The 16,532-nt window shown below is 39.4% G+C and overlaps 1 protein-coding gene across 1 annotated transcript in view; it reads right to left on the bottom strand.

The window, feature by feature from the left end:
* Positions 1–16,532, bottom strand: part of CHST9 (carbohydrate sulfotransferase 9) — a 206,935-nt gene that overhangs the window by 98,864 nt on the left and 91,539 nt on the right. The window contains 3 exon segments of the mRNA XM_088019524.1: positions 15,827–15,868; positions 16,094–16,172; positions 16,175–16,188. Of these exon segments, the coding sequence (XP_087875650.1) occupies positions 15,827–15,868; positions 16,094–16,172; positions 16,175–16,188 (135 nt within the window).

The raw sequence follows: 16,532 nt of genomic DNA, 5'->3' as shown, positions 1-16,532 counted from the left end.
TGATATAGAAACTAAAAAAAACAATTGAACAGATCAACGAAAGCAGGAGGTAGATCCTTGAAAAGACCAACAAAATTGATAAACCTCTAGCCAGACTCATCAAAAAACAAAAGGACTCAAATAAACAAAATTAGAAATGAAAGAGGAGAAATAACAGCACAGAAATACAAACAATTTTAAGATAATATCATGAAAAACTATATGGCAACAAATTGGATAATCTGGACGAAATGGATAAATTCCTAGAAATGTATGACCTACCAACACCAAAACAGGAAGAAATAAAACATTTGAACAGATTGATTATCTGCACGGAGATTAAGTCAGTAATCAAAAAACTCCGAACAAACAAAAGTTCAGGACCAGGCAGCTTCACCAGCAAATTCTACCAAACATTTACAGAAGAGTTAATACCTATTCTTCTCAAACTATTCTAAACAATAGAAGAAGAAGAAGTAAAACTTCCAAATTCATTCTATGAGGCCAGTATCACCCTGATACCAAAACCAGATAAAGACACCACACACACACACACACACACACACACACACACACACACACACACAAAAGAAATACAGGCCCATATCTCTAATAAACATAGATGCAAAAATCCTCAGCAAAAGACTGGCAAACCGAATTGAACAATATACTAAAAAAAATCATTCATCACAATCAAGTGGGATTTATTCCCAGGATACAGGGTGGTTCCATATTTACAAATCAATGTGATACATCACATCAATAACTGAAAGGATAAAAAGCACATGATCATTTCAATAGATGCAGAAAAAGTATTGGACAAAGTACAACATCCACTCATGATAAAAGCCCTCAGAAAAGTAAGTTGAGAGGGAATATACCTCAACATAATAAAGGCCATATATGAAAAACCCATAGCCAACATCATACTCAATGGGGAAAAACTGAGACTTTCCCCCTAAGGTCAGGAACAAGACAAGGATGTGTCCACTCTCACCACTTTTATTCAACATAGTACTGAAAGTCCTAGCCACAGCAATCAGACAACAAAAATAAATAAAAGACATCCAAATTGGTAAAAAAAAAAAATAAAACTTTTACTGTTTGCAGATGACATGATCCCATATAAAGAAAAGCCAAAAGACTCCATCAAAACACTACTTGACCTGATAAATGAACTCAGTAAAGTCACAGGATACAAAATCAATGTGCAGAAATCTGTTGCATTTCTATACCCTAATAATGAAGTAGCAGAAAGACAAAACAATCCCATTTATAATTACATCAAGATATTATACCTAGGAATAAACCTAACCAAAGAGGTTAAAGACCTGTACTCTGAAAAATACAAAATATGGATGAAAGAAATTGAAGATGACACAAAGAAATGGAAAGACATTCTATGCTCATGGGTTGGAAGAACAAGTGTTGTTAAAATGTCTAAACTACCCAAAGCAATTCACATTTAATGCAATCCCTATCAAAATACCAACAGAATTTTTCACAGAACTAAAACAAACAATCCTAAAATTTATATGGAACCACAAAAGACTCTGAATAGCCAAAGCAATTTTGAAAAAGAAAAACAAAGCTGTAAGTATTGCAATTCCAAACTTCAAGCTACATTACAAAGCTGTAGTGATCAAAACAGTATGGTACTGTCACAAAAATAGACACATAGGTCAATGGAACAGAATAAAACCTTGGAAATAAACCCACAACTATATGGTCAATTCATCTTCAACAAAGCAGGAAAGAATATCCAGTGGGAGAAAGACAGTCTCTCCAACAAATGGTGTTGGGAAAACTGGACAGCCACATGCAAAAGAATGAACTGGAGCACTTTCTTACACCATACACAAACATAAACTCAAAATGGATTAAAGACCTAAATGTGAGACCTGAAACCATAAAAATCCTAGAAAAGAGCACAGGCAGTTGTATCTTTGACATAGGCTGTAGCAACATTTTTCTTAAAAAAAAAAAAAAAAACTTTATTTGAGAGAGAGAAAGAGCCTGTGCACAGGGCAGGGTGGGGAGAGGCACAGAGAGAGAAAGGGAGAGAAGCAGACTCTCTGCTGATCAAGGAGCCTGATGTGGGGCTCAATCCCAGGACCCTGAGATCATGACCTGAGCTGAAGGCAGATGCTTAACCTGCTAAGCCACCCAGGAACCCCAGCAAGAAAGTGCTCCAGACATTTTCTAGATATGTCTCCTGAGGCAAGGGAAATAAAAGCAAAAATAAACTACTGGGACTACATGAAAATAAAAAGCTTCTGCACAGTGAAAGAAATGAATCAACAAAACTAAAAGGCAACCTACTGAATGGGAGAAGACATTTGCAAATGACCTAGCCAATAAAGGGTTAGGATCCAAAATGTATAAAGAACAATTACAACTCAATACCCCCCGAAATAAATAATCCAATTAAAAAATGGGCAGAAGGCGTAAACAGACATTTCTCCAAAGAAGACATCCAGATGGCCAAAAGACACTCAAAAAGATGCTCATCATCACTCATTATCAGGGAAATACCAATCAAAACTACAATGAAATATCACCTCACTCCTGTTAGAATGGCTAAAATTTAAAACATGAGAAACAACAGGTGTTGGTGAGGATGGAGAGAAAAATGAATCCTCTTGCATTATTGGTGGGAATGAAAACTGCTACAGCCACTGTGGAAAACAGTAATGGAGGTTCCTCAAAAAGTTAAAAGTAGAACTACCCTAGCACCCAGTAATTGCACTACTACGTATTTACCTCCAAAATACAAAAACATTAATTCAAAGGGATACATGCACCCCGATGTTTACTGCAGGCTTAGAAAAGCCAAAGTGTCCAAGCAGCCCAATGTGTCCACTGATAGATAGATACAGAAGATGATATTTATATCGATATCTATCTATATATAATGAAATATTATTCAGGCATAAAAAAGAATAAAATCTTGCCATTTGCAATGACAGGGATGGAGCTAAAGAGTATTATGCTGAGCACAATAAGTTAGGGAAAGACAAATACCATCTGCTTTCACTCATATGTGGAATTTCTGAAACAAACAAAAATGAGCAAAGGAAAAAGAAAAAGAGAGAGAGAGAGAGAAGCCAAGAAACAGACTCTTACTGTAGAGAACAAACTGATGGTTACCAGAGGGGAGGGGGTGGGGGAATGGGTTAAATAGGTGATGGGGATTAAGGGCTGCACTTGTGATGAGCACTCTAAGATCTGTGGAACTGTTGAATCACTATATTGTATACCTGAAACTAATATGACATTTTATGTTAACTATACTGGAATTAAAAACATAATCAAACAAGAAAACCATAGCTTTAGCTTGAAGTTGTAGATATATGACATGAAATTTAAATACACTTATAAGAATCTGAGCATATTTCACTCTTCTAGGAATCACTGAAGATTTAATTCAAGACCCTGTTTTAAAAAAATTAGCAAAGAGTTTTACTTAAGGCACTGTACAATTAATATTATATTAGTATCATTATTCAGAATTTCCCTGGTTGTTCCTCTCTTTTGTATGTATTAGCAGCACGGGTTGTTTAGTATTTAACTTATTATATACATTTTATTATAATCCCTGGCACTGAAGACTAAAAATTTCATTTTGAAGCTTTAATTACCTAGATGATTTGTTTATTCTTTGAAAATTAATCTCCTGGCACAGTGCATTTCAAGTAATAGTCATGTAGTAAATTTCAGCTAATTTGAATTTAATAAATTGGTTGTCAACTCTTGCTTTTATGTAAAAATAGGTTGGGCCCACCTTTGGTAATGTCAGTCCCTTAGAAAAGTTGATAAAACAAAAATTTTAAGTTCAACTGTGTTCATAAAATTTAAAAAGTATGATTGTGGTAAGTAGTATCATGAATACAATATGCGAGTGCAGCCAATATTAAACAGTAAGATTCAAGCATTGTGCTACCATGCCATCATTCACAAGCCTGCAAGAACATGTGCACTTCATTAAAGTCAATGGAGTGTACCAGTTCATCTTAGCATTATTCATAATCGAAACATTTCAATTTTAGTTAACACACAGAAAAAACTAATTTAAAAGTCAAATGAGGAAATTAGTTCTATGTTCCCCTGTTTCAATTCCACAGTGATATCAACTAGCCAAATTTAGCCTTAGGAGGTATGAAAAAATATCTAATACAATGAATGGAAAATCTAAAGAATCATAGATCTGTTAAAACTAATGTTTTTGCAACCAATTCAACAAAAATGTATTTAGTATTGAAAAGGAGCCCTCAAACTCCTCTATTACAAAACAACCAAGCTTATCTATAGATTAATTTCTAGATTTCAAAAGCGGTGAATCAAGAACTAGAGCATTTATTTATTTATAAGGATTTATTTTATTTATTTGAGAGAGAGAGAGAGTGCATAGTCGGGAGGAGCAGAGGGAGAAAGAAAGAGAAATTCAAGGACACTCCTCACGAGCTCGGAGCCAGAGAAGGGTTTGATCCCATGACCCAATGAGATCACCACCTGAGCTGAAACCAAGAGTTGGACGTTCAACCAACTGCACAACGCAGGTGCCCCAAGAATTACAGGATACAATACAATCTATTTCCTGAAAAAAATTTTATTTTTTTAAATTGAATAGTGATCAATTGAAAAATATTTTCTGCAGACACGTTTTAAAGACTGGGGGAAGCTTTTCCTGTTTTGAATCTTTTAGATTTCTCAATTATAGTCACCACTGTTAATAGCACATTGTAGACATTCTTTTGACCTTTATTTCCGTGATCCTCTTCTTTTTTGCTTTTCTCGTTTTTATCAGTTAGAGTCTCTCCCTCTTTTCCATTAAAAAAAAAAAAATCTCCGGGCGCCTGGGTGGCTCAGTTGGTTAAGCGACTGCCTTCGGCTCAGGTCATGATCCTGGAGTCCCGGGATCGAGTCCCACATTAGGCTCCCTGCTCAGCGAGGAGCCTGCTTCTCCTTCTGGCCCTCCCCCCTCTCATGTGCTCTCTCTCTCTCACTCTCTCAAAATAAATAAATAAATCTTTATTTTTTAAAATTATTTTATTGTTATGTTAATCACCATACATTACATCATTAGTTCTTGATGTAGTGTTCCATGATTCATTGTTTGTGCATAACACCCAGTGCTCCATGCAGAATGTGCCCTCTTTAATACCCATCACCAGGCTAACCCATCTCCCCACCCCCCTCCCCTCTAGAACCCTCAGTTTGTTTTTCAGAGTCCATCGTCTCTCATGGTTCGTCTCCCCTCCGACTTACTCCCCTTCATTCTTCCCCTCCTGCTATCTTCTTCTTTTTCTTTTTTCTTAACATATGTTGCATTATTTGTTTCAGAAGTACAGATCTGTGATTCAACAGTCTTGCACAATTCACAGCGCTCACCATAGCACATACCGTACCCAATGTCTGTCACCCAGCCACCCCATCCCTCCCACCCCCCACCACTCCAGCAACACTCAGTTTGTTTCCTGAGATTAAAAATTTCTCATATCAGTGAGGTCATATGATACATGTCTTTCTCTGATTGACTTATTTCACTCAGCATAACACCCTCCAGTTCCATCCACGTCGTTGCAAATGGCAAGATCTCATTCCTTTTGATGGCTGCATAATTAAATGAATAAATCTTTAAAAAAAAATCTTCATCAATTCCCACTGTGCGTGTCACCAAGGACTCTGTCCTTCATCCCTTGATGAAGTTCACTGTTCTTGAATATTCCCATCTGAGTGTCTCCCAAAAGCTAGGTGTTATTTATTGTCATTTACAGATATCCAGCTAGACCCTAAAGCTCAACAAAAACAACAAAAATGTACTGAAATTCCTTGACTTTCCTGATAAAACATTTTCGAAACCATTGCATTCTGGCCCTTCTGCAAGCTCACCATCCTGGTATTTTATTCATTTTTAGTCATTCTGATACCTTTCTTTCAAACGGTTCCAGTCTCTTCAGTGTGGGGGAAGGTGGTTTCTATTTTCCCACAATTAGATGATCACCAGAAACGGAGTTGTGTGTATGTCTATGTAGGCACTATGCACCCTTGGGAGAGGGCTAGAGGATTCTTACCTGAGAAGAGGAAGGGTTAACACTGCTTGGCCAGTGTTGGGGGCACAGAGGCAGGGGGAGGATTCTGACTTTCACCCTGCACTCAGCTCATTCGTCTGCCTGCCCAGAGCTGTGTTGGCAGTTTCCAGCCATACCCTTGCCTCTCTTGAAGACTCTGTGGGAAGGGATACAAAGCATATTTTGTCCATACTTCCTAATGGCCAGAAATAACTCCGAGTCACAGAGAGAGTCAATGTAGGGGCCCCCAAACCTGAATAGACTTGGCTGGTCTTGAAAATTGATAGTTGTCAGCAAACCTGACCAACTGATAGAGGTTTCTCCTCAATGATTCTTGCTTTCATGTCTTCCTATTCTTTACCATTCTGCATAAGTTACACAAACTCTTTCAAAATCTTTTTAGTGGAATTTCCCGTTTCTGGTTTCTCTCCTTCAGTCCACATTACCTGCATGAGAATAATCTATAAATGGTTGGTGTTCATGAGGTCTGCTGTCCCTCACAGGGTCAATAAGGCCCAGGATTTAGATCCTGGACGTTATTTTAAGACTTGGCCTCAACCTAATCTGACTCCTGGCCTTCTTCCTACTTCTTCAGAATGTTCATGCACTGGCACCATATATCCCTTAGGTGGGTTCTAAATCCAAATCCACTTGGTTAGTATCCCCTCTCTGCTTCACACTTGCATGGAGCTCTTGTCGTCAATGAACACCAGTGAGTAACGCCAGTCATCCCGGGCCACGTACTATCAGTTATCACTTATAAATAAATATGAGCTACTTTTCAGGGACTCTAAAACAAAATATTAATTAATATCCCTTATTCTAGCTATAAACACCTCGTGCATATTTTGTGAGAAATGTGGATCCTGCTTACAGGGTCCTGAAAGGTAAGATAGTCTTCATCACCTTAACTCTTGACCATGGTCAATAAGGCCCTTCAGTGATCTCACTGCTACCTCTCTCTCCTACCTAACATTACCTCATCTGTCCCCTCTGCTCACTACACTCTACCACTCTCTTCTGGATCACACCAGCTTTTACCTGTTTCAGGCTTTCACCTGCGCTGCTTCTGCACAGACTGTTCTTCCCCTGTTACATGGTTGGGTACCCCTCACCTGAGGAGGCAGGCATCCCTAAAAGAGATCATCCCCGTTACAATCTTTCACAGTGTCCTGTAATATTCTTCAGGGGATCTAGCAAAATCTAAACAATACCTTTGTCTACTTGATTAACTCTTCTCATCTAGATGATAGTAAGCCCCTAGATGTCGGTATCTGGTCTGTTTGCTCACCACAGCATACCTAGGACCTAGCACACAGTATGGATCAATAAATATTAATTAAAGGAATAAAATATTTCCAGAGCTTTCCTTAGCTCTAGGTGATGTGAGAACATCATCTTAGTAAAGATGATGAGAATTTTATACATATATATTGCATATATATTTAAAATATTAAAATTTTTGTATATTTAAATCAATGTTTGCAGCAAATGATATTATTAGGAAAGTCTCATAATTTGCTCTCATCCTCTTGCTGCAAAGATGAGGCCAAAAAATAGAAATAGCATGGTCTGTCTCCCTGGAATTGAAGTCATTGCTCAAGGACAGTGAATAATGCTATAAAAACACTTGTACTATAAAGATCATTATCTAAAGTCATTATCATACATAGGGCATTCAAACTTCACATTGAGCTTTCTTTCCTAGTACTTCAATCTTGGCAATTCACAAAACACCCAAATTTACTTCCTATTTCTCAGAAAAAAAGAGGATAAATCAAGGAGACACATGCAAATTAACAAGTAGTCACCAATTTATAAAAGTGCAGAGACAGCCCCATGTTTAAGTCATTATAAACATGGCTTTTTATCTGCCTGCAAACTGTCCTTATTATTATTCCCAGTTTAAAAAAGCTGGTATCACCACTTTTTTGAGTAACAGAATATCTTTACAACCTCGGGGTAAACAAAGGTTTCTCAGGACACTACAAAGTGTGTACCAGAAATGAAAAAAGTAATTTATAGTTCTTTATCAAATTTTAAAATTTAAGATCATCAAAAGGCACTTTATTTTTAAGTACTGCCTAGGCCCAACATGGGACTCGAACTTAGAATCCCAAGATCAAGCGTTGCATGCTCTACTGACTGAGCCAGCCACATGCCTCAAAGGCATTTTAATAAAATAAACAGGTAACGCACAAACTGGGCAAATATTTACAATACATGTATCTGACAAAGGATTATATCCAGACTGTATGAAGAATTACCGTCAACAACAGACAAATGATCAGGCGAAAATGAGAAAAACTTGGACAGCCTCACCAAAGAAGATACAAATGGGCAAAGCACATAAAAAGATGATTGACATCACTAGCTATCCATGGTCTGCAAATTAAAGCCACTAGCAATACGATTTCATGCCTGCTGTTGATGAGAATAAGGAGCAGCTAGGACTTTCAACATTGCTGGTGACGTGTTGGACAGTTACTTACAAAGTTAAACATTTACCTTACGGTCTAGCAATTCTACTCCTTGGTCTTTATCCAGTGGGCACGAGAACAGATATTCCACAGGCTGACACTAGAATTTTCAGAACAATCCTATTCATAACAGTCTCCAGCCAGAAGCAAATCAAATGTCAAAAAGAGAACAGTGGAGAAATACTTTGTAGTTCAGTCATCCAACGGAACGTTACTCAACAGTAAAACAGGAATGGACTACTGATACGTGTGACAATCTCAGGAATGTTAGGGTAAGTGAATGGAGCGTTGACAAAGTACATGTTGTATGATTCCTTCCAGATGAAGTCCAAGAATAGGCCCGAAGAACCTACTGTGATAGAGGCAAGAAAGCGATAGCTTGGAAAGCACGTGGGAGATGAGGAGGTGGGAGGGAGGCGGTGGGGTCATGGACTGGAATTGACTGGAAAGGGCCACCAGAGAGATATGCTGAGTATGAGATTTAATTTCTTATTTTGGCCATAATACAGGGTATGTACGGTTGTCAAAACTCACTGGATTGGAAGTTTAAGATTTGTGCATTTTATTGTATATAAATTGTACCTCAATTCAAAAACACTAAGGGATTCTATTATTAAACAAATCTTTAACATTAAACATCATTCAGAATATTTCTCTACTTTCTAGGCATGAGAAATATTTAAAAATTCTTGTTCTATTGAATTTAATACACCTGGTTTACGGTGTAGGATGGCAACATTAATTTATCCAGTTCCATCAAATTAAGCTTCCGTTTATTATGACATTCAAAAACGTAAGGATAAAAAATTCCTCAGAGGAAGAGAAAATGCTGAAACACAACTACAAAAAAAACCCCTGCTCTGAATCAGGATCGTTTTGAAGATGAATGTCATTGCCACGGTACACCAGCAAGTGGAGTAGTTACACTTTCAGAAGAATTCCATCTTCGTAACCACTGAATTATTCTATAGGACACTTTAACTAGACCCAAAATTGACTTTTGGGTGTAGCCACAATGGAAATGACAGATCATTTTAATGCAAAAGAAAAAGATTGGAAGCCTTGACCCTCTAGATTATTTTGCACCTCAGTGAGAAGGGGGAAAAAAAAAACACTTGCCGATCAGCTTATTAAAATACTATGTTCGTGTTAATTCAGGTACGAGGAAAATATTTAAAAGAACGGTTAAATTAACTGTGGGATGCCACTTTTTCCTTGTTAATTATTTCCATACAAGAGTAGTAACATACATCCTTTCTCCCACAAAAAAAGCCCCCAACAACGCCACCGTTTATTTTTAGAGATGTGGGAATAATAGCGTCAGTTTGTGCAGAATTTGCAAGCTTTTTGAATACTGGAGTTTTTCTGAGAGTAGGTAAAGCTAGCTAAGAGTGCTTTTTTAAATCCTGAAGCATAAGGGCCTTTCAGTTGTGATGGTTAGGCCATGAATCTGAAGGTTTATGCTGCATTTTTAAAAATATCACCATGTTCATCAATTCTTAGAAGATTTGTAAGGCTTAATTCTCCCATAAGCTCAGGAAGGCTGTAGAAAAGTCTCTAACTATCCCTTCCAACCAGCTTCTGTAATCCTGGGTTTACCGAAAAGAATGTTCTGGCTGACAATGGGAAGCATGTCCCAGGCATACGCAAATGCAGGGCTGCTAGCTAGGGGCACGTACAATACGGGTAACTATCCCCTTTACGCTCTAACTTTAATAATGGCCCAACCTTGATTCTAACACCATAGCGCCTCTTCCCAGTTCTCCTCATTCCCCAGTGAAGCTAAGTGCAGAGGAACCAGCATGGTGTGCCCTAGAAAATGCCCCGAGCCACGCCCAGTGTGCGACCAGAGTCCCCACCTGTACAGAAGTCACACCTCTGCAAGCTGGAGGGCTCCTGAATATGAGATGTGCTTCCTTCCCTTGGAGTTGCATAAGCACAAGGACACTGGGCACACATAAGCACTAGTCCCTTCCAGGAACTGAGCCTACGACAATGCACCTACAAAACACAAAGGTCTAGGCGTGAGCAGAGATGGTGTGGACTGACTCTCAAGGGGCACCTCAGTGGTGGCCAGGAGCATCTCTTCTTTAAAATCACACACCACTGCAGCTTTTCCACGAAGGCGGCCCCTCTACTCTGGGAGACAGTCCACTATCAATATGTAAAAAGGTATCACCCTTGAATGTGTGTACACCCTTTCACTGGGACATAAATCTTGCCTGAAGATTTTCTTCATGAAAATCCAAGGAACATTTCTCAGTTCAATGACCCCTAAGAAATGATTTTGAATTACTTCCACTTGTGAAATAGAAGGAAAGCATTTTCGCCCAGTATCTATAAATGGAGGCCGAAGGAAGTAGAAGATCCAGAGTGAGAGGATTCAAGTTTTAGACTCTGCCTTGAACATTTTATCAAGGTCCCCAAGTCTGTGATGTTATAATCTGGACTATATTCTTGCTTGCAGAGATTCCTGGGATTGTCCCACAGGGAACATCATTTCACTACACAGGAAAGGATTCTTTCTTTTTTTTAAGATTTTATTTATTTATTCATGAGAGACAGAGGGAGAGAGAGAGAGAGAGAGAGAAGCAGAGGGAGAAGCAGGCTCCCAAGAAGCAGGGAGCCCGATGCGGGACTCGATCCCAGGACCCTGGGATCATGACCTGAGCCGAAGGCAGACGCTTAACCATCTGAGCCACCCAGGCGCCCCAACACAGCAAAGGATTCTTAAAGAACACTGAGAAAAATATGTAAATGAAATGCTGCCGCACACATACTCCTAATTTTGAGTTTGCCACGAAACTGACATGAGGCTGTGTTCTTCCAACTAAGGGGCAAATAAGCCAAAAACATTTTGTTCAAGGTTCACTAAACTCTGAGATACATAAAGGGTAGAGATGAGGTGTGTAGAGGAAAATACATAAAGAACCTAGAAACGGGAGACATGCTGATTACAAAAGGAAACAGAAGGAAGGTGTACCTGGGGCTAAAGCAATGAAATGGAGAGAAAAATGTCTGCGTCTGTTTTTAATGAGAGGTGAGTCGCTTCCTCCAGCAGATCTAGAATGAAGACTGCACACAAACCAGGCAGGAATGAAATGACGGTTGTAGAGGGCACCAGGCAATGAAAGCACATTCAAGAAAGGGCTGATGCAACGTGGGAGAACCCAGTCTGATGCCGAGTCAGCAGAAGCATCACATGGCACTCCCTAATCTGGGGAAGGCAGAGATGGGCTGCACTTCAGCATGGCTCCTGACACTTCGGGAAGGACGTGTGGGGAGGGAGGATGTCGTATGTTTTGGAACAATCTACACATTCACAGATTACCTCAGCTGCCTGAAGGGAGTTATACAGGAAGCCAGGTACTTAGAGGTGAATTTTCTGTGATCCCTGTTGGTACTCAGAGCAGAGTGGACTTTGGGAACCAAGCCTGAGGAGAGAGAAGAAAAAGCTCTGGGGTTTTCCAATCCCTGATGAGTCTCTGCAGTTGTCCATTCACGGAAACCTAGAATTTTGTCTGAATTTGACAGGGTTTTCCTTATGTTTCAAATGTTACCCCTGGAAGATGCTTATATTCATCATCTTCAAAGATCTTGGATAGTAGTACCTTGAGTTTAATATATCCTTAATGAATAGTTACGGAGTGAATGAATCAACCATGCTCCCAAATGAGGAATGTGTCTTACATTAATTAAAATAGGAGTCAATAACGTGCACAATATAGCCTATATTTTCTTTATTACTGCCATTTGGCAAATTGAGGACACGCTCTAGCAATTCAAATCGCCCTCTGAGGTAGGTTTAGTAGCTATCATGATAGATTTTGGCAGCTTTCTCCTGGGGTCCCCAAGGCTCACTAAACATTTTAGGAGGACACCGGACATTATCCTAGTGGCCAGTGAGATAACCCACCTCCAGGTGTGGGAGAGAGAGTGTGGTCCTGCCTGCTGTAGCCAGTGAATTCTGTACTGAGGTCTCGAATGGGTGCTGATGGCACGAAGGACCAAGGGCATGCAGCCTGGATCCTTTTTACTTGGTTCCAACTCCAGTTTTTTATTCCAGAGGAGACAGAAAACTTTTACACTGCTGTATATGCTAGGGAAAAACTAAAACTCAAGCGGAAGCGGAAACTGGGTACAGGCTGGGGGACACTGAGAACCAAGTAGCCCAGGGCTGGAGCTTAGCTGAAGGGGGGCTATTTGACCTTGGCGTAGTTAGGCAACTCACTCGTTACTTGGTAATGCCAAGAGCCTCAGGATCACAGGCAGCGGACACTGAATAGAAAGGGCAGTATTCTCCTAACTCAGCGTGGAGGCTGGAGTACAGGTCTTGCAGAAGGGGGACTGGAAGCTTTGGGGATCTGCACTGACCAACGTTTCCAATTGTTCCCTCCCTCGCACAGTACCCGCCTTGATCTTCCCCAACTCCAGCCCATCAAGTCACCTGTTTTGGTTGCTCTGGAGCTCATTGGTATAACTATACATGCCAAGTCATGTTTTCAGAATGGGATTTTAATTCTGCTGAAAAACATTTTTACACGGCCCCTTCTTGTTTTCATTTCCATTTGCATTTTTCTTCTCTTTCCCAGGGGACAAGCTCCTCTTCACAGATGAGAACCATCCAGCAGCCTCCATCGGTAGAGCACCTTCATGTGTATACGTTGTGCAAACCTTATCTTTAGTAATCTCAATAACCCATAAAAGCTACCTATTGTTATCCTCACTTTCTACAGACAAGAATTCAGTGAGGTCACTCAGCATGTGTTCTGGCTACTCTGTCAGGCTGCTTCTCAATATAGAGTGCTCTACCGTTTAGAACATGCTTTCATGTACATTTTTAAAAATTTTTATTTATTTATTTGACAGCGAGAGAGGGAACACAAGCAGGGGGAGTGGGAGAGGGAGAAGCAGGCTTCTCACCGAGCAGGGAGCCTGATGCGGGGCTCGATCCCAGGACCCCGGGATCATGACCTGAGCCGAAGGCAGACGCTTAATGACTGAGCCACCGAGGCGCCCCCGCTTTCACGTACACTATAGAGTTCTCCAAACTAGGAGTTAAATGTTATTATTGCTTCTGTTTTACAGAAGATAACACAGAAATGTAGACAGGCTATGTGACCTGCCCATGTTGGTTATTCCAGCTGAGCTAGGAAGCAAACTTGTGTCCTCCTGTTTGACACCTCATGCTTATCTAACTGTATAGAAAGAAATGGAAGCTCCCAGACATAAACTTCCTCGAATTTCATTACATTTCACTTCATATTCATTTTTTTTCTTTTTACCCCTCTTCTCCTATCAGGGAGAAGTTGATTCTATTCTATGTTCTTTTTTTTTTTAAGATTTTAAAAATTTATTTGAGAGAGTGAGCGAGTGAGATTGAGAGAGAGAGAGCGAGAGAGCGAGCACAAGCAGGGGGAGCGGCAGGCAGAGGGAGAGGGAGAAGCAGGCTCCCCACTGAGCAGGGGGAGCCCGATGTGGGACTCGATCCCAGGACTCTGGGATCATGACCTGAGCCGAAGGCAGACACTTAACCAACTGAGCCACCCAGGTGCCCCTCTATTCTATGTTCTTAAAAGTTCTCTCAATTGTTCATGAATAGCCTTATCTTGTTCCATTTCTTCACTTTCAAGTCTTAAATCTTTCTCTCACCTCAACTGCTGTTTCTAATCACCGAGTAAGGGCACATTTTCTTAACAACATACTGTATATATTCCATATACTGTTCTCCCACTCCTCAAACTCTCTGCAACTCATTATGTCTGTTCTGTTTTTCTGAGCACTCCAATGAGCTTCCTTATCTCCATACTTCTGCTCATATTGATTTGAAATGTTGTCCTCTCTACTTGCAGAAATTCTATTCATTCTTCAAGAATGAGCTCAAATGTTGTACCTGCTATGAATATTTCCCCAATTACTCCAATCAGATTTAATGGTATATTCTCTGTGTTCCAAAGTACTTTGCTGACAAGGAAAACACATCACTTATCACATGAGAAAATTATTTGTCTTCATCTCTGTTTCAGCTTATGGGTGTCAGCACAATGGAGACAAGAAGAGAATTTTATTTATCTCTACACACCTTGAAGCAATAAGCATGACCCTTGACTAAACGTTTGTTGAATGGAAGTATGGATGGATGGATGAATAGTGATTCAGTTACTACTCCAATTTTTCAACATGCCTCAAGGGGGGCATGATCTGATTTCAGGCTTTTTCCCCCTCATTTTAAATCTCCATTATTATCCTGAGCATTTGTCTTCCCTGCTTTGTGAAATTTTGGGTTTTACATTAAAAAAGAAATGACCTGCTGTAATGAAGTCATGGAAAAGGAAAGGGAATGATAGATCATTTTTCTTGTAAAAGTAAATATACTTCTGTCATCCAGGTGATCAATGTTGCAAATAAGCATCCAAAAAAATTAAAAAATTATATTTGTAAGTTTAAAAAGTAAGGTGATAGGAATTTATCTTCTATTAATAAATGCTATATTCACATATAATGCAGTAGTAAACTTCATTAGATTGGAATAATGAGTTTGGGGAGGTAGGGAGGAAAAGGGAGAAGCTAGCTTGAATTATGGAAGTCAGAATTTACTGAAAGCAATGCAGTTTTATTACTTTCAATACTATAACCTGCCAATAAAGTCTGTCTAAGGAGACATCTACTTAATGACATCGATCCTTACTTTATAGTTGAATCTTTTTGCCTAAAGACCACTGTATACGCAAAAGCCATGAAAACAGTTATTCTCTTTAAATAAGTTAGAGGTGTTCCCTTTATTTCTCTTATCAAATTCATTTCTTGTAGACAATTTAAAGGTAAATTTCACCTTAGTCTGGGTCAAATGGTCAAAAACTGTGTATTAGCAATATCGGAATTAATGAAGTTTTATTATATTCATAAAGGAACGCATTTCTGGGAAATACAGTCCAATGTCCCAGGGAAGTGTAAGATGCTTTAAAAATAAAAACAGGGAAAATGTAAACTTTTTCAAATAAGATGAACATTAATTATTCATTAAGCTAGATAAAACTGAAATCTATCTTCAAAGTCTTTGGTTTCCTTTGTAAATTCCTTGGGGCAAGGATGATGGTTTGCTTGCTTCTCTTCCCTACCTTCCAGGACCATACACCCCAACAATGGCACCTCGGCTTTGCTTTCTGGTGACAGTTATAAATTATGACTCTAAGAACAGGTGTTTAAAAGTGACACGATGGGGTTTTCAGATATTCTGGTTGTTGCTCTGCTTATCTATAGTTACCCGAGATTCAAACATAAGTAAAGTTGACTCACTGATTCTGGGTACAGGCTGCAGGTAATTTACTGGATCCCATCCTGGAAAAGAAGAGAAAGGGGATTCATATATGACCATTATCTCCAAATATATTTAAAATCTTTCTACATAAAGATGTCTCAATGCCTCTAGTATTTTATTTCTAGCAAAGAAAATCATGAAGTGTGGGGGCCAAGGGTCATGGAATAGAATATTTCACCCCTGCGTTTCTGGGCAACTGAAAAGGTGACAGGCTTGGTGTCACTTATCAGGAAACAGGGCATTACCTTCAGACTTTGCCACAGAAAAGATTGAGTCTTGTGCCTGTTTCCCCTGCTTCAGCGAAATGGAGCTGGAGACTGGGGTGGGGGGGTAGGTGGAGCTGGACTATGTCCACTGAAGGGAAGAAAATTTCCTGGATTCTTTGCACTCTACTTCATTATGTGTCGGTATGCTAATATCCAATTATATTTCCTGCTTAGAATTTTTGTGTAAATCTTTGTTTATATCCAATTGTATTTTCCGCTTAGATTCTTTGAGTCCTTGGGACAGACCTCTTTGAACAAAATTGATATTCGGAATAGATACGCGATGTGCATCTTCTGGCGTGGAGTAACCATGGCTCACTGTTGGATCCCTTGATCCGTGAAGCTTGGAAGAGTAAATGAACTAAAATCTAGGATGAAAGGAAAAAGGCTCTTTGAGGGAAGTGATCCCATGGATATT

This window comes from Eumetopias jubatus, unplaced genomic scaffold, assembly GCF_037043125.1.
Source record: "Eumetopias jubatus isolate StellerSeaLion01/CBP00866 unplaced genomic scaffold, mEumJub1_p1.0 scaffold_16, whole genome shotgun sequence".
Lineage (NCBI taxonomy): Eukaryota > Metazoa > Chordata > Mammalia > Carnivora > Otariidae > Eumetopias > Eumetopias jubatus.
This window is presented reverse-complemented; position numbering and strand designations above follow the sequence as displayed.